Source organism: Miscanthus floridulus, chromosome 14, assembly GCF_019320115.1.
Source record: "Miscanthus floridulus cultivar M001 chromosome 14, ASM1932011v1, whole genome shotgun sequence".
Taxonomy (NCBI): domain Eukaryota; kingdom Viridiplantae; phylum Streptophyta; class Magnoliopsida; order Poales; family Poaceae; genus Miscanthus; species Miscanthus floridulus.
This window is the reverse complement of record NC_089593.1, coordinates 64,107,637-64,123,963: the sequence shown is the minus strand read 5'-3', so window position 1 is coordinate 64,123,963 and position 16,327 is coordinate 64,107,637. Positions and strand designations below refer to the sequence as shown.

Below are 16,327 nucleotides of genomic sequence, written 5' to 3'. Positions count from 1 at the left end.
CTTTGAGAGAGGCAAAGAGGTGGAAAAGACTCCGACCTTAGTGGTCACCTCAACAATGAGGACGTAGGAGCTCCTTTGTGGGGTTACTGAACCTCGGGATAAATCCTTGTGTCCCGCGTGCTTGTTGTTGTTGTGATTGCTTGAGATTACTTGTATGTGTTTGTCTCTTTGTCTCTAAAATCTCCATTTTAGGGTTTGGACTCGATCTACGGTTTGGAGGCTTTACGGCGTCAAGGGAGTGACCCAACATCTTCACCAAACCACTAGGAAGTGAGGTTGTAAGTTTATTTATCCGCAAAGTTAAATTTGGCACTGCTTTTGTAGTTCACGTAGGCGTCGGAACTGCTAACGTTTGCGCCGGAACTTCTGACAACGTCGGGAGTTCCGACCCAAACGTCGGGACTTTCGACAGTGGCTGACAGATTTGAACTTAGCATTTGCAATAAATTTTTAGGTACGCCTATTCACCCCCCCTCTAGGCATTGTTAGATCCTTTCAATTGGTATCAGAGCGAGGTCTTCTCTTTGCGTTTCACCACGTGAGAAGAAACAATGTCGGAGACCGATAAGATGCAAGACGTTGCCGTTGAAATGGCCAAGAAAATAGCTGAAGAGTTGATGAGTGCTCAAGTCAAGCTCTTTCAAGATGAAATGAAAAAGATGCAAGAAGAGATGAGCAAGTTGAAGGACGAATTGAGCAAGAAGGTTGATGATGCAATAAGTGGCAAGAATGATGTTAGTGACAAGAATGAAGCAAACAAAGATGCCGCTAGTGATGTTGGAGCCGGTGAGCATGCTCATGGAAAAGGAATATATTCACACATGAGTTTTGACTATGGACAAATCATGAAAGGTTCAACACTACATACTCCGTCTGTCAATATTGGCAAGCCACCTCACTTTGATGGAACAAGATACACCGATTGGTCTTACAAGATGAAGATGCATCTAATAGCCGCAAGACTTTGGGAAGTTGTGGATGTTGGTGTGATGATTCCTACCGATGAAGATAGAGAGATAACTCCGGAAGAAGTGCACAACCTCCGTCAAAATGCACAAGCCGTAGCATTGCTTGTGTCAAGCCTAGCTCCGGATGAGTTTAGAAAAGTGAATGGAATGGAAAGTGCAAAGCAAATTTGGGATACTTTGAAAGTATCATTTGAAGGAGATAAAAGTGTGAGAAAAGGCAACATAGAGTTACTTCATGGTGAATTGGAAAGATTTGTATTCTTGCAAAATAAAACAACACAATCCATGTTTGATAGGCTCATGGCATTGGTCAACCGCATAAGAGCTCTTGGTAGCAACGAATGGGATGACAACAAAGTTGCTAGAAAGATGTTGAGAACCTATAGAGCCAAGAACAACATGCTAGCATCCGTGATCATGGAAAGGCCCGGTTATGATGAGATGACACCTCAAGAAGTTCTTTCAAAGCTCAAGCATCATGAGTGTCTAGATGAAGATGCAATCAATGCTCACAATCAAAATCCTAATGCAATGGGATTCAACAAAAGTGCCGCCCTTAAAGTAACTCAACAACATGAAGGTTCAAGTCAAGAAAAGAAGAAGAAAGTGAAGGATGAATCCTCAAGTGGAGAAGAAGATTCCGATGCGGAGGTTGCATTTGTGATTAGAAATCTTAGAAAGTTTATGAAGAAGACAAGCAACCGCAAGACCTATGGTGATGGTAAGAGAAGGTTCAAAAAGAGATTTTGTTATGGATGTGGTCAAGTTGGTCACTTCATAGCCGATTGTCCTAATGAGAAAAAGAAGCACAAGCATGATAAGGATGAAGATAAGAAGAACAAAGGCAAGAAGAGAGGTGAAGCTCATCTTGGGGAAGAATGGGAGTCAAGTGATAGCAACTCAAGTGATGATGAGAAGAAGAAGAAGGGAGCCGCAAGCATCGCCATCTACCACTCTTCTTCACCGACCATGATCTTCCCCGACTCAACTTCACCACCAAAACTCTTCTCCAACCTATCTTCACCACCGAGGCTTTTCTCCAACCTCATCGACAACGACTACTATACCCCAACTTGTCTCATGGCAAAAGGGGAGAAGGTACATACTACACCCGTTTCCTCTAGTGATGAGTATGATAGTTGTGATGATAACATAGAAGAAATTGAAGCAACCATGATAAAGAAATTTGGTAAAAAGGCCTTCACTAAAATAAAAATGCTAATGAAGAAACTAGAGAAGAGGGATAGATGCTTAGAGTTACAAGGAGATATAATTACTCAAGAGAGAGAGAGAAACCTTGCACTTGAAGCATCTATCGCCGAGGAAAAGATGAAGGTTGAGAAGTTAACCGTTGAATTGTCTTTAGCCAATGACTCAATTGGGAAATTGACTAAGGAACATTCCTCGGTTAATGATCAAATAGCTAGCCTTAAGAATGAAAAGAGTATAGCTCAAGAAAGCCTCACAAGCTTGAAAGAAAAATATCAAAATCTTGAGCTAAACTATAGTACTCTTTGGGCTAGCACTTCAACTTCTCCTAAGGCAACCGAAGTCTCTAATGTCTCCACTAGTGATGGTTGTAAAAGATGCTATAAAATTAATGTAAATGCATATGCAACTAACCTTGTTGAGTTAGAGAAGAAAAACAAGGAGATTCATAGGTTGGAGATGATATTGAAAAATGGGTGTAAGTGTCAAGAGCAATCAAACAAGACTATATACAAGTCATCAAGGCACCCATCAATCAAGGAAGGCATTGGCTACAATAGGTATGATGGAAAGGCCAATGGAAGGAATATGATAAATGGTGTGCCTTGTGTGAAGTTCAACAAGGGTGTTGCTCTTGATGAGCTTATATGCAAGGCCAACAACAAGGTATACATTCCAAAGATCCAACCTACAAATACCAAGACAAGCAAGACAAAGCAATCCGTTGTCCTCAAGCCACAAGCACCACTTCCACGATGCTATGCTAGTGACTATATGTGTTGTTGGGGCAAGGATGGCAAGATTGTGGTTAAGTATGTTGGTGCCCAAAAGAGAAAGGAAATTATGAGGAGTGTTTGGGTGCCCAAGTTTTATGTGACTAACCCTCTAGGACCCAAATCTTTTTGGGTACCTAAAACAAAAGCTTAATTTGTTTTTGTAGAAATATTCCTCCGGTGGAACAAGTTGGGTGTTGGATAGTGGATGCACCAATCATATGACCGGAGAGAAGGACATGTTCACATCATTCCAACCAAGTCATGATCAAAGTGGAAATATTGTGTTTGGTGACAATAGAAAAGGTGAAGTACTCGGTTTGGGTAAAATTGCAATATCAAATGATAATTCCATTTCCAATGTCTTACTTGTAAATTCGTTGAGATACAATTTGTTGTCCGTTTCACAACTTTGTGAGATGGGTTACAATTGTCTCTTTACGGATAAGGGTGTGGAAGTCTATAGAAGAGAGGATTCCTCTATTGCATTTACGGGTCATTTAAAGGGGAAACTCTATCTAGTTGATTTCACATCAAATAGAGTAAATCCCGAGACTTGTTTAATGGCAAAATCTAGCATGGGTTGGTTATGGCAGTCGCCGACTTGCCCATGTTGGGATGAGGAACTTGGCCAAACTTCAAAAAGGCGAACACATCCTTGGACTAACAAATGTTTCTTTTGAGAAAGATAGGATTTGTAGCGCATGCCAAGCAGGAAAACAAGTTGGAGCTAAACATCCCACCAAGAATATTGTGACAACCGAAAGGCCATTGGAGTTGCTTCACATGGACATATTTGGACCCGTCGCTTATATAAGCATTGGTGGTAACAAATATGGTTTTGTAATTGTTGATGATTATTCGCGTTTCACTTGGGTATTCTTTTTGCGTGAAAAGAGTGAAGTCCAAGGAATCTTCAAGAAGTTTGCAAAAAGAGGCCAAAATGAGTTTGATGTCAAAATCAAAAGAGTTAGAAGTGACAATGGGACGGAGTTCAAGAACACCAACATTGAAGAGTTTCTTGATGAAGAAGGAATCAAGCATGAGTTTTCGGTTCCATACACTCCACAACAAAATGGTGTTGTGGAGAGGAAGAACCGAACGCTCATAGAAGCCGCAAGAGCAATGTTGGATGAGTACAAGACTCCAACCAACTATTGGGCGGAAGCGGTCAACATGGCATGTCATGCCATCAACCGCTTATATCTTCACAAGATAAGAGAAAAGACCGCCTACGAACTTCTAACCGGTAAAAAGCCTAAGGTGCACTACTTTAGAGTTTTTGGATCCAAGTGTTTCATACTTAATAAGAAATCCAAAAGTTCTAAGTTTGCACCAAAGGTTGATGAAGGTTTCATGCTTGGTTATGGTACTAACGAACATGGATATCGTGTTTTCAATAAAACCACCGGTTTGATTGAAATTGCGGTAGACGTGACTTTTGATGAAACCGACGGCTCTCAAAAAGAGCAAGTCAATGTTGAGAATGTAGGTAATGAGGAAGCCCCACATGAAGCAATCAAGAAGCTTGCTATTGGTGAAGTAAAGCCCGTTGAAGACGAAGATGAAGACCATGTTGTGCATGATGATCTTGATCCAACCATTCATCATGTTTCATCAAATGAACATGGTGAAGCTTCCGCAACAAGAGATAGTCAAGATGGGAGATCAAAAGAAGCACAAGGTCATTCTCATGAAGATGGTGTCAACAATGAAGAAAGTAGTGAGGTCAACCCTCCACAAGCTCATGATTGTGATCTTCCAATCGATCATGACCATGATGATGATGATGATGATGGCCCTATCCAAAGATCAACTCAAGTGCCGCATCCTAGAGTGCATCAATCCATTCAATGGGATCATCCCGTTGATAACATATTGGGGAGCATTCGACAAGGGGTAACTACACGTTCCCGTTTAGCAAGTTTTTGTGAATATTACTCGTTTGTTTCTCCTTTGGAACCTCGTAGGGTGGAAGAGGCACTTGATGATCCGGATTGGATGATAGCCATGCAAGAGGAGTTGAATAACTTCACTCGGAATGAAGTCTGGTCCTTGGTGGAAAGACCCAAGCAAAATGTGATTGGAACCAAGTGGGATTTCCGCAACAAGCAAGATGAGCATGGCGTGGTAACAAGGAACAAGGCAAGGTTGGTGGCTCAAGGATTCACTCAAATTGAAGGCTTGGATTTTGGGGAGACCTATGCACCGGTGGCTAGGCTAGAATCAATTCGTATTCTACTTGCCTATGCCGCCCATCATGATTTCAAGTTATATCAAATGGACGTGAAGAGTGCATTTCTCAATGGCCCCCTATCTGAGTTGGTGTATGTAGAGCAACCACCGGGCTTTGAAGACCCCAAGTATCCAAACCACGTCTACAAGCTCGACAAGGCGCTCTATGGGCTCAAACAAGCCCCTAGAGCTTGGTATGATTGTTTAAAGGATTTCCTACTCAAACAAGGTTTTGAGATAGGAAAAGCCGATGCTACTTTGTTTACTCGCAAAGTCAATAATGATATCTTTGTTTGCCAAATATATGTCGATGACATAATATTTGGTAGTACTAATATGGCTTTTTGTGAGGAATTTAGTAGGATTATGACAAATAGGTTCGAGATGTCCATGATGAGAGAGTTGAAGTTCTTTCTTGGATTTCAAATCAAGCAACTCAAGGATAGAACGTTCATAAGTCAAACCAAGTACACCAATGACATGTTGAACAAGTTTAACTTGGACAAGGCCAAGCCCATCAAGACACCCATGCCAACCAATGGACATCTTGATCTTGATCAAGGAGGAAAGGACGTTGATCAAAAGGTATATCGCTCCATGATTGGATCACTCCTTTACCTTTGTGCATCTAGGCCCGATATTATGCTTAGCGTGTGCATGTGTGCAAGATTTCAAGCTAATCCGAAAGAATGTCATTTGATGGCCGTTAAGAGAATTTTTCGGTATTTAGTGCACACTCCTAATCTTGGCTTGTGGTATCCTAAGGGCTCCACTTTTGAGTTACTTGGCTATTCCGATTCGGATTATGCCGGTTGCAAAGTAACCCAAAAGAGTACTACCGGAACTTGCCAATTTATTGGTCGTTCCTTGGTGTCTTAGAGCTCTAAGAAGCAAAATTCCGTTGCTTTGTCCACCGCCGAAGCCGAGTATGTGGCGGCCGGCGCTTGCTGTGCCCAACTACTTTGGATGAAGCAAACACTAAAGGACTTTGGATGTGAGTTAACCAAGATTCCACTTTTGTGTGACAACAAGAGTGCCATTAAGTTGGCAAACAACCCCGTAAACCACTCTCGAACAAAGCACATAGACATCCGGCATCATTTTTTAAGAGACCACGAAGCCAAAGGAGATATCACCATTCATCATGTGAGCACCGAAAAACAATTAGCCGATATCTTCACAAAGCCCCTAGATGAGTCAAGATTTTGTGCTTTGAGGAGTGAACTAAATATCATTGATTCTCGTAACGTGGCTTGATCCCTTGCACACACATTTTGTTTGATCTAGTTAGGAGAAAAGAATTGTGAAAACATTGTGTGTCACTTTCAAAATCTATTTTGTAATTTTCATGAGTGACTATTGTTTTGTATTGGATGAATGAAATCTAGTCACCTGTGAAAATCTTAGTGTCCATCATTTTTTTGCCCCACATGATAGAGCGAGTGCAGGTTAAGGTGTTTTTCTGTTTCCCTGCGTCAGAAGTCCCAACATTCGTCGGAAGTCCCGACGGCCGGGAGTCCCGGCTCGCGCCGGAAGTCCCAACCGCCGGAAGTCCCGGCATGCGCCGGGAGTTCCGACGCAGATCTGACTGCGCCGATTTGTTACCCACCTCCTTTATTACCGGGCCCGTTTTTTTTCTGCGGTTTCTCTACCGACGCCGACGCCGCCTCTGCCCCATCGCGCCCTCCCCTCCCTCCGCCACCCTACCTCGTCCTCTGGCCTCCTTCCTTCTTCCACCGCTGCCAGAGGTCTTGCCGGTAGTGCCGACCGCCCTCCCTCCCTCCCTCTCTCCTTCCACCGCCTGTGCCCTCGTTTTTCTTCGGATTGGGGTGTTCTTGTAGTTGTTGTGGAGGTGATTCCATTGGTGGAGGAGATTGTGCCCGTGGATTTGTTCGTCGTCGACTGCGATTTGGTTCTCTACCTCTCTTCCGTTCTCAGTTCAAGGTACTACCATGGTGTTCTAACCCTAAATCCAATGTACCTTTTGTTTTGCCTCTATTCTTTCTTCCTCTCTACTCCTCTATCTCCCTTGTTTTGATGTGTGTCATGATTTGAAGCCCCATGAATGGGATGGTCACCGTGTGCGCCGGAAGTCCCGGTGACCGTCGAGAGTTCCGACCGTCGGAAGTCCCGACGTACGCCGGAACTCCCAGCTGTCGGAAGTCCCGACTTTGGCCGGGACTACCGACCCTATGGTGACCACTCCATTCCTGTTTCTTCACTTCTCGATGTTCGTTCACCTCCCCTTGTATTGTTTCTTAGTTCCGTTTTGTATTCTTCATAGTCATGGAAGGCGGTAGCAGTCCCTCGCGCCATCGGGAAAAGCGTTCAAAGAAGACTCAAGATCGTGCCGCTGTTCCCAAGCCGCCTGGCCGCACCAAGGCGTCTTACTCGCATGGTGGTGCTGGTGTTTCCCGTGGCCGTGGCTGTGGTGACCAGGGGACATCGGCTGCCGCTCCTCCTCCTGCTGCTGCCCCTCCTCCTGCTCCTCCTCCTGTTGGGGCTGAGCCGATGGTTGATGAAGAAGAGGAAGCGCTGGATTGTGCCGGACGCACCATTGCTGTTCCACCGCTTCGCACCCCGACTCGTGGTCCGCCGGGGACATTTCAGCTTGTTCCATTCACCGATGTGTCACCGGTCATGCGGGAGCCCTCCATGGCTCCGAATCCGGCTGGTGGATGGACGCCTCCCCTTCCTGTGGATTATCGACACCGAGTCAAGGACATCCGGTACAACAGAGCAAGGAACCTGTATGCAGAGGATGAGAAAGATCTCCGCCTTGAGTATCGTTTCTAGCACCCCTTCCATTATGATTTCTATGATTCTATTCTTTATCGGAAGTTTTTGAAGAAGAAGGAGCCACCGGTCCTTCAGATGAAGTGCATTGATGCATATTATCTTGGCAAGTACAAGGAACCTGAGCTGGAGCAGATGGTTCGAGATATTCAATCAATGGGGTTGTCTTACCTGCTAGCATTTCGGAAGAATTGGAACAATGAGCTGATTTGTCAGTTTTATGCTTCTTATCATCATGAGAGAGACCAGACCGGTGCTGTGGACATTATTCACTGGACCACGGAAGGCAAGCACTATAAGGTGGACTTTGTCAATTTCTCTCGCCTTCTAGGTTTGGGTCACAGCGACCGGACTGCAAATCAGCTAACTGAGTATGAGGATCTTGCTTTGGAGGAATATCAACACATGTATCTTGAGGGTCACAGGGCTGATGGACAGACCACATTTCTGAAGCCATATTATTATGTTCTGAACAACATCCTGAGACAGATATTGTATCCGAAGGTAGGTGACTCCACCTTTCTTCGTGATGATTCACAGAAGGTGCTTCAGCGTTTTGGAGATGAGTTTGAGAAGTTCTCCATCAGCCGCTATATCTGGTATAAGATTCATGATGCTTCTGAGGATCTGGTGAAGCACCTGCCCTATGCACCGTACATCATGCATATCATAGAGCATGTGTCTGGCATCCGTTTTCCCTATGACTCTAAGCATAAGGTCCTCAAGATATCCAACAAATCCTCTATCGTTGCCGCTAGAGAACTCAAAGAAAAAGCTGAGGCAGCCCGTGCCCTAGGGAAAGGTCCTTCGGGTTCTCGCTCTCGCCATGGTGCTGCCACCACTGCTGCTGCTGCTGCTGCTCGATCATCTAGTGACAAGCCCCTCTCTTCGTCCTCCTCCGGAAAGAAGCCCAGCAAGTTCAAGTTTCTAATGACCTACATGTTTGGACAGTGTTGTGCTAGTGCTCAGCGTGAGCACGACATGCAAGAGAGGCTATATCGATTGGAACAGCAAGCAGGAATTGTATCTTCTCCTCCGCCGCCATTTGTGCCTCCTCGTGATCCGTTGGCTTTATATGATGAGGCTTGTGCGGCGTACGACGATGATGCTTCTTCTCGCCCACATGGCAAAGGGAAAGCAACTGAAGACGATGAGGAATATCAAGAGGAAGAAGATGATGAAGAAGACGATGATGGTGAGGAAAGTGACCAAGGCGATGATGATGTCTCCGATGATGAGTAGTTGGTTTCTCATGCGGCCTACCCCTTTTGGCACTTGTTGACAAAGGGGGAGTGTTAGGCTTTGATTTATTGTAATAAGTTAGTTGGTCTTTATGTTTTGGAACTTTAAAACCTTTAGCGTGTATGAACTATGTCGTGTGGTGGCAACCGTGTGATGGACAACTATCTATTTATATGTGTGTGATGGATGATTGTAGGATAAGTAATGTTTTAATCTATCTTATTTGCTTGTGCTTATCTCTACTTGTCATGATGAATGTTTTTTGAATGGCCATGTATTGCTTCAAGTTTCTACTTTGAAATCTTGGCCATCATATTTACTTGTTGTGTGAAATAACATGTCATATTGCATCTCTTTTCACATCTATATACTTGTTCACACACACTTGTTGCACCCCATGGATTACAAAATTTAGGGGGAGCTTTTGTCTTGGTGTATGCAAAGCATGTATACATGATTCCAATTGAAATTGAAATTCATGCATACATCAAGGGGGAGCTCTCCATAAATTTTGGGGTTCAAAAAGCTTTAGATTCTTTCATTCCTGTAAAAGCCTAAGTTGGTTGTCATCAATTACCAAAAAGGGGGAGATTGAAAGTGCATTTGCCCCCTATGTGGGTTTTGGTGTATTAATGACATCCAAATTAGGGACTAATGTGATCTTAATGAGATATGTTGCAGCTATTAGTTCCATGAAAGATTCAAAGAGTTGATAAAGATGAAATGGTATCCCTCAATTCTTGAAGTTGTAAAGGCGGACGAATTCAAAATGATCTCCAAAGGTTTTAATTTTGTTTTTGAGTTTAGGATCCGCCGCACTATAAAGAGGGATGCAAGTTTAGTTGGTCTGAGGAAGATAGAGTGCTCAAGCATTTAAATAAAATCAAAAGAGAGTCACTCTAGCACTTTACGAGCACATAGAATTATTTTCTGTGACTTTCGGTGTCGGAAGTCCCGACGTAAGTCGGAACTCCCGACAGTCGGAAGTCCCGACCTAAGCCAGGAGTCCCGGCACCTGTGCTTCTGACTGCTCGCTGTCTGTGCACGTCGGAAGTCCCGACGTTCGCCGGGAGTTCCGACCGTCGGAAGTCCCGACGTTCGCCGGGAGTTCCGACACTGACCTGACCCAAGCCAGGAGTCCCGGCCTCAGCAGTGCTGGCTGTTTGATTAACTATGCACGTCGGAAGTCCCGACGTTTGCCGGGAGTTCCGACACTGACTTTCACCCGTGGACTTCTGACCCATTGGGAACAGTATTTTATGCCAACGTCGGAAGTCCCGGGATCTGCGTCGGGACTACCGACGTAGATCTGAACGGTTGGATTTTCACTTGGAGTATAAATACTCCTCTCTTCACTTCTAACCGTTACGGACTCATTTCACAGTTGACTCACTTCGTGCTGAACAGCTCCCAAGCAACCAAAGCACCCCTCTCCTTTCCCCTTTTCTCCAATCTTCGATTCCCTTAGTTTTTGAGTAAAAGGAGAGTGGATTAAGTGAGAGCATCACTTTGGAAAGCTTGAGCACTTGATTTCTTCGTCAAGCCGGTTGTGTTTGCGTCTATTACTCTTAGGGCTTTGCCCCTAGCCGGCTAGGCGTTGCCCAAGAGCTTCCATCTTGTGGAAGAGCCTTGGGAAGTTTGTATCACCCTTCGATTTCTTAGTGGAAAGCTCAAGTGACCTTTGTGGTCGCTTTGAGAGAGGCAAGGAGGTGGAAAAGACTCCGACCTTAGTGGTCACCTCAACAACGAGGACGTAGGAGCTCCTTTGTGGGGTTGCCGAACCTCGGGATAAATCCTTGTGTCCCGCGTGCTTGTTGTTGTTGTGATTGCTTGAGATTACTTGTATGTGTTTGTCTCTTTGTCTCCAAAATCTCCATTTTAGGGTTTGGACTCGATCTACGGTTTGGAGGCTTTACGACGTCAAGGGAGTGACCCAACATCTTCACCAAACCACTAGGAAGTGAGGTTGTAAGTTTATTTATCCGCAAAGTTAAATTTGGCACTGCTTTTGTAGTTCACGTAGGCGTCGGAACTGCTGACGTTTGCGCCGGAACTTCTGACAACGTCGGGAGTTCCGACCCAAACGTCGGGACTTCCGACAGTGGCTGACAGATTTGAACTTAGCATTTGCAGTAAATTTTTAGATACGCCTATTCACCCCCCCCTCTAGGCATTGTTAGATCCTTTCAGTAACATACACTTGAAACATACGTGTATTGCCACTGCAACATGTGCAAACAATCCGATCTACTTTTGCAACATCGAGATAAAACACTTGCAACATCCAGATGAAATATCGAAAACACTTGAAACATACTCTTGCAACATGGGCTTTTGCTTGGAGGAATGGAGGCACGCCGGCACGGAGGTCGACGGTGGCACATGGACCTCGTTGTGCGGCAGTGGCACGAGCAACTCATGAGTGCGGCGTCACACGAATCTCGTCCCCCTCGCCTGCTTGCCGGAGCATCCATCGTGGAGGCTCGCCGGCTCAGTGGAGGTGGTCGTGGCAAGCGGGTTGGCCGCAACAAGGAGGCAACGCGGTGGAGGCAGGCGAGGCAGACTGGGTCTAATGGGGAATGCGACGTGGAGGAGGCCGCAGGGGATGGGGGCGCGCGCCGCAGGGGGCACGGCGCCACGGGGGGCTAGCGGCAGCATGATGAAGTAGGGTGGGTAGATGGGCACGACGACGCATCGAGCATTGAGCGTGCGCGGCGGGACGAACATATAGGGTCACTAGGCGAGGAGCGGTGGAAGACGTCCGTCCATCCGGACTGTCATCATTATCGCTGCAAAAAAGAACGTGGATACAAATCTGCATTCTCGGTCTGAAACAGCAAATGGGGGCAATTGCCATTTAACAGGATACTTCTCATCAGGATACAGACAAACAGATTAAAACACACTGTATTTCAAGAGCCATTTGCAATGTTTGTTTGTCGTTATTCACTAATAACAAGGCAGCAAGAGCCCACGGGCATGGAATTTGATCACACTTGAAAGTCAGGCAGAGCCCATATTACATACAAAAGAATCAAGGGTAACAAGCTACAGTTTCTGAGTATCCACACCCGCACTTCGTTCTCGCTCGTTCTAGCACGATCGCAATGGCAAAAGCCGCGGGGTTTGCCACTATGCTCTTCAGGGAGGGATTCCTTCGTCAAGCAGCCGATCGCCAAACAGCAGTATGATACAAGGTATTCTTAAACCTTTTCAGATATTTTAAAAATAATAAACAAAGTTACACAGGTTGCCATATGTTACTTTTTCCCACCACTTGTAACCCCTACTACAACATTGCTCACCTGCATACACAAACGAAATAAAATTAGCAACCTTCACTTCGCTGGGGCAAGGCAAATGCACAGGTGTGAGCAAACAGCATAACATGCTTACCAATTTTCCCTTGTCATCTACTGTCATTGGGTTTTCAACAACAACAGTTACATTCTGCGATTGATTCGTTGGCTGCCCAAGTTGGACGAAAAGAATTTTGTGATAAATCACATCAAACTTACATGAATTTTGCGATAATTCGTAAAATAAACATACCACAGAAGTTGACGGGATGTTATATGAATTTCCACTTGATGCGGGTAGTGCAGGTGGCAAAGGTCTCACGGGAGTCACCTGATGTTAAAAGTTCAACAAATATGTTAAAATCAGGTGGTTGTCACTACACACTTAAGACTGTAGCACAAGCAGACCCATAAAGGAAATTAACATACCCCGCCAACATTTGTAATGAAGTTGCAAATAGCACATTTGACAGATGGTGCTCCATATGGATACATCAACACTGTTTGGCACTGGCCACAGTTCACATGAGCTATGCTACTCACTGCACAATGAACAAAAATGGAGAAGACAAATTCAATAATATAAATGATATCATTATACAAAATGCGTGCATGCATAAATCGAACTTCAATTATGATGGTGACACACATTGAAACACTGAGTAGAAAATGCTATTAATCTGCTTGTTTACTTTACATTTCCATGATTGGATTGCTTTATATAGTTACTCAGGGAAACAGATTCTTTCGAGATGATGCGCTCACACCCATCCCCCAGCAGGATGAGGAAGTGGTCAACTCAGAAGCTGGGAGAGCATAATGCACTGAATTGCATTAGTGCTAGCTGTTCACTGGTGGCAAGTGTAGTGTAGTCCAATCTATTGACAGACCGCCCATGTGCTGTTCAACATGAAAGAAGCTTATCCTGATTTATGTATACTAGGGGTGGATAAATTACTAGCATAACATAGTATCAATTATGGTGCTCGGGAACTTAATGGCAAAACAACTTTTCTGCCTGTATAGAACATGCATCCTACTCTTGAACTTTAACATGGTCATAGATGAAAAATCAAAAGCTTATGGATCTGCAAGATAAGTTTACACATACATCAGTACCTGGTCTGACAAGATTAACTGTGTCACAACATGAGCATCTTACAGTTGTCGCACCGCAAGTATACATCAATAATGTCTGGCAGCCACCACATATAAGTCGAGCCATCTCCATTGCTGCACAAGAAATTTACCATTATTTCATAAGCACACAACAAGAATTATTTATGAGGTGAGAGATTCAAGAGGAGGGGAACAAAATAGAATGAACACGGTACCATAAAGTTCAATGTTTTGGACTAACCATGCCATTACCCTATACTAACTCCAAAAATTCTGTTTGACTAGCTAATAATTATTTGACATTATACAGGACCTAATATTATACAAGGCCACATGACCAAGTCCCCATGTACATGATAGTCAATGAAATCTTGGTTATGAGGTTTTCCAAACAAAAACTAAGTCATATACTGTAAGTTGGATTTAAATTGACTTAATACTAGATAATACTAATTCTATGTTAAACAACAATACGAAGATCTCTATCTCTCATACCCAACTTCTGTAAAAGCTTGGAAATCTGGGATTGCAACTGACATCAAGAATGCTACATAAATTGTAACTTAACTCAATATGCTAAGTTATTAACGAAAAAATAATTAATAAAATACTACAAACCAAATACAAAGCTCATGATGGTATGCAGCTTTAGAGCTATGTAGTTTGAAGGATAGCTAACAGTCTCATTTAAATTACTGGGCAGTACCATGCAAGCAAGGTCAATCAACAGTGGAAGAAACACTAGTAGACGGTGTAAGAGATAGAAGTGTTTAGGGAAAGATTTAGCAGCCCATATCAATGAAAGTATTGTCAGACTGCAGTAGACATAATTGTGTGAATGTGGATGACATGGTGCTTCTCCTCAGGCTTTCAACTGCAGAACTCACAGCTCCTAATATTTTCTACAGAAGCTTTTGTATCACCTCAATTTAAATCAGTGGGCATTAGAGTCTGCAAGCCTACAACTCAATGCTTTCTCTACTTTTCCCCGAAACACAAGTTTAATTGCATTTACTTCCTCAAAGGGATGTTTAACAGCAACAAATCAGAGGGACAAGGTTCATCGTTAGAGCAAGGGAAGTGGCACCCCCAAACACTCAAAATGTGCACTAGCAGAAAAACTCAGTAGATATGAGCATAGCAGCTGGTATCCAGCCACAAAGTTTATATTTCCGTCAAAAAGCAAAGCGTGACAAATTAGCCTGTAAAACAAATCTTGTTCAGTGGGGAAGGAACATTCATCTTCTTTACCTTTATAAGAAACAAAAGTCAATTTGGTGATAATATATCTGGAACAACAGAAAGATCATTTACACATAACATCTAAAATGCAAAGACTCTATCAGCTCAACAAGTCTACAATATTATATTGTCATATTTAATGATGGGCATGAGCTTGTTATGATGCACCGGCACTCAATGATTGATATGATTGAGCAAGAAATGTTTTGTAAATGGGACCTCGAGTAAGTTGCAAATTGCAAGATATTAGACATTATTAGTTATGAGGCAGAGCTCATCCCTCTTCCACAGCTCATCCTAACCTAAACTATGTGATATCAGTACCTGCACACACTTGACGCCCAACACACAACATATAGCTGAGATCGATTGGATATTTGGATTTAATGATTAATGAAAAACAGTTCAGCCATCGAAACCCTTGAATTACTCATACATCTCTAAATGAAGCATTTCCCTAGGTAGACACCAATAGTGACATCCTTTCCAACACCCCAGACCTGGTCTGCCCCTTTAATTGTCACCTAGATGTATTTGCATCACCTGTCTCCTAAGTCATGCATTAACAAGATTCTAAATCATGACATAAGGATTTGGCCCTTATGTTCCCCCCAGCAATGTGTGTGTCTTTGATGTTCAGTCATGAAATAAGAGAAACCAAAGCCTAGACGCGCTACCTGGAGGCGGCACATTGGTGACTGCGTGGCATACCGCGCAACACACGCTCGGAGCACCTCTTGGGTAGAGCAGAACGGTCCTGCACCCGTGGCACACGATCTGGCTCTGCATGCCTGCAAAGTTCCGGCCAAAGCCACGGCAGATGAGCACATAAGCATATACACAATCAAAGCAATTTGCAAGTACCCTCCCCATGTCTTATTTTCGAATCCCATGTACCCTCCCCATGTCTTATTTTCGAATCCCAAACCCCGCACACGCCATCCGATTCCCCCACACCGATCGCCCGTGTTCACCAGCGCGATTAATAGATCTCGCTACAGAGCGTCGTACCCTCCCCATACCTCCAGCAAGACATCGGAACATCGAAAGGCGCCGGATTTACTGCGAGCGTACCTCAAGAACCGCGGGGGGAGGAGACGGCAACAAACCCCTCCAAGAACCAACGGGATGAACTAATAAAAAAACAAAAGGACGCTGCGAGAGGGGGGTGGGGGAGCGAGACCGCGAGAGGCGCCGGTAGCGGCGGCGAGAGGCAGGCGCCACCGATCTAGGACGTGCCCCTCGAGGACGGGTCTCGCGGGTGCGGCAGGCAGGCGGGTGGTAAGCGCGCGGGTGGTTATTAGGTCAGGTCAACACGGCCGGAAGCGACGAGAGGTTGGGGACGACCCGCAGGAAGCGCGCGCCTGCCCGATTACGTGTCCCCGCGGAGAAAGCGTAAACCCACGCGCGTCCGCTTTCCGCGGAGACGATCGAGCGGCCGAGG

General features: G+C 44.5%; 1 protein-coding gene across 4 annotated transcripts; it reads right to left on the bottom strand.

Moving 5' to 3' along the window:
* Window positions 1–12,116: 12,116 nt before the first annotated feature.
* On the bottom strand, window positions 12,117–16,180 carry LOC136506152 (protein LOL2-like). Of its 4 annotated transcripts, none has more exons than XM_066501270.1 (7): window positions 16,067–16,169; window positions 15,561–15,674; window positions 13,642–13,755; window positions 12,952–13,064; window positions 12,776–12,853; window positions 12,620–12,691; window positions 12,117–12,528 (listed from the first exon to the last, which is right to left on the bottom strand). In XM_066501270.1, the coding sequence occupies exons 2-7, from the start codon at window positions 15,670–15,672 to the stop codon at window positions 12,484–12,486; spliced, it is 534 nt and encodes a 177-aa protein (XP_066357367.1). In that variant the 5' UTR covers window positions 15,673–15,674; window positions 16,067–16,169; the 3' UTR covers window positions 12,117–12,483. The 4 variants fall into 4 exon arrangements, with proteins under 4 accessions (XP_066357367.1, XP_066357366.1, XP_066357364.1 ...); XM_066501269.1 differs by having other exon boundaries at window positions 15,958–16,119; XM_066501267.1 differs by having other exon boundaries at window positions 12,620–12,853; window positions 16,067–16,180.
* Between the last annotated feature and the right edge of the window lie 147 nt (window positions 16,181–16,327).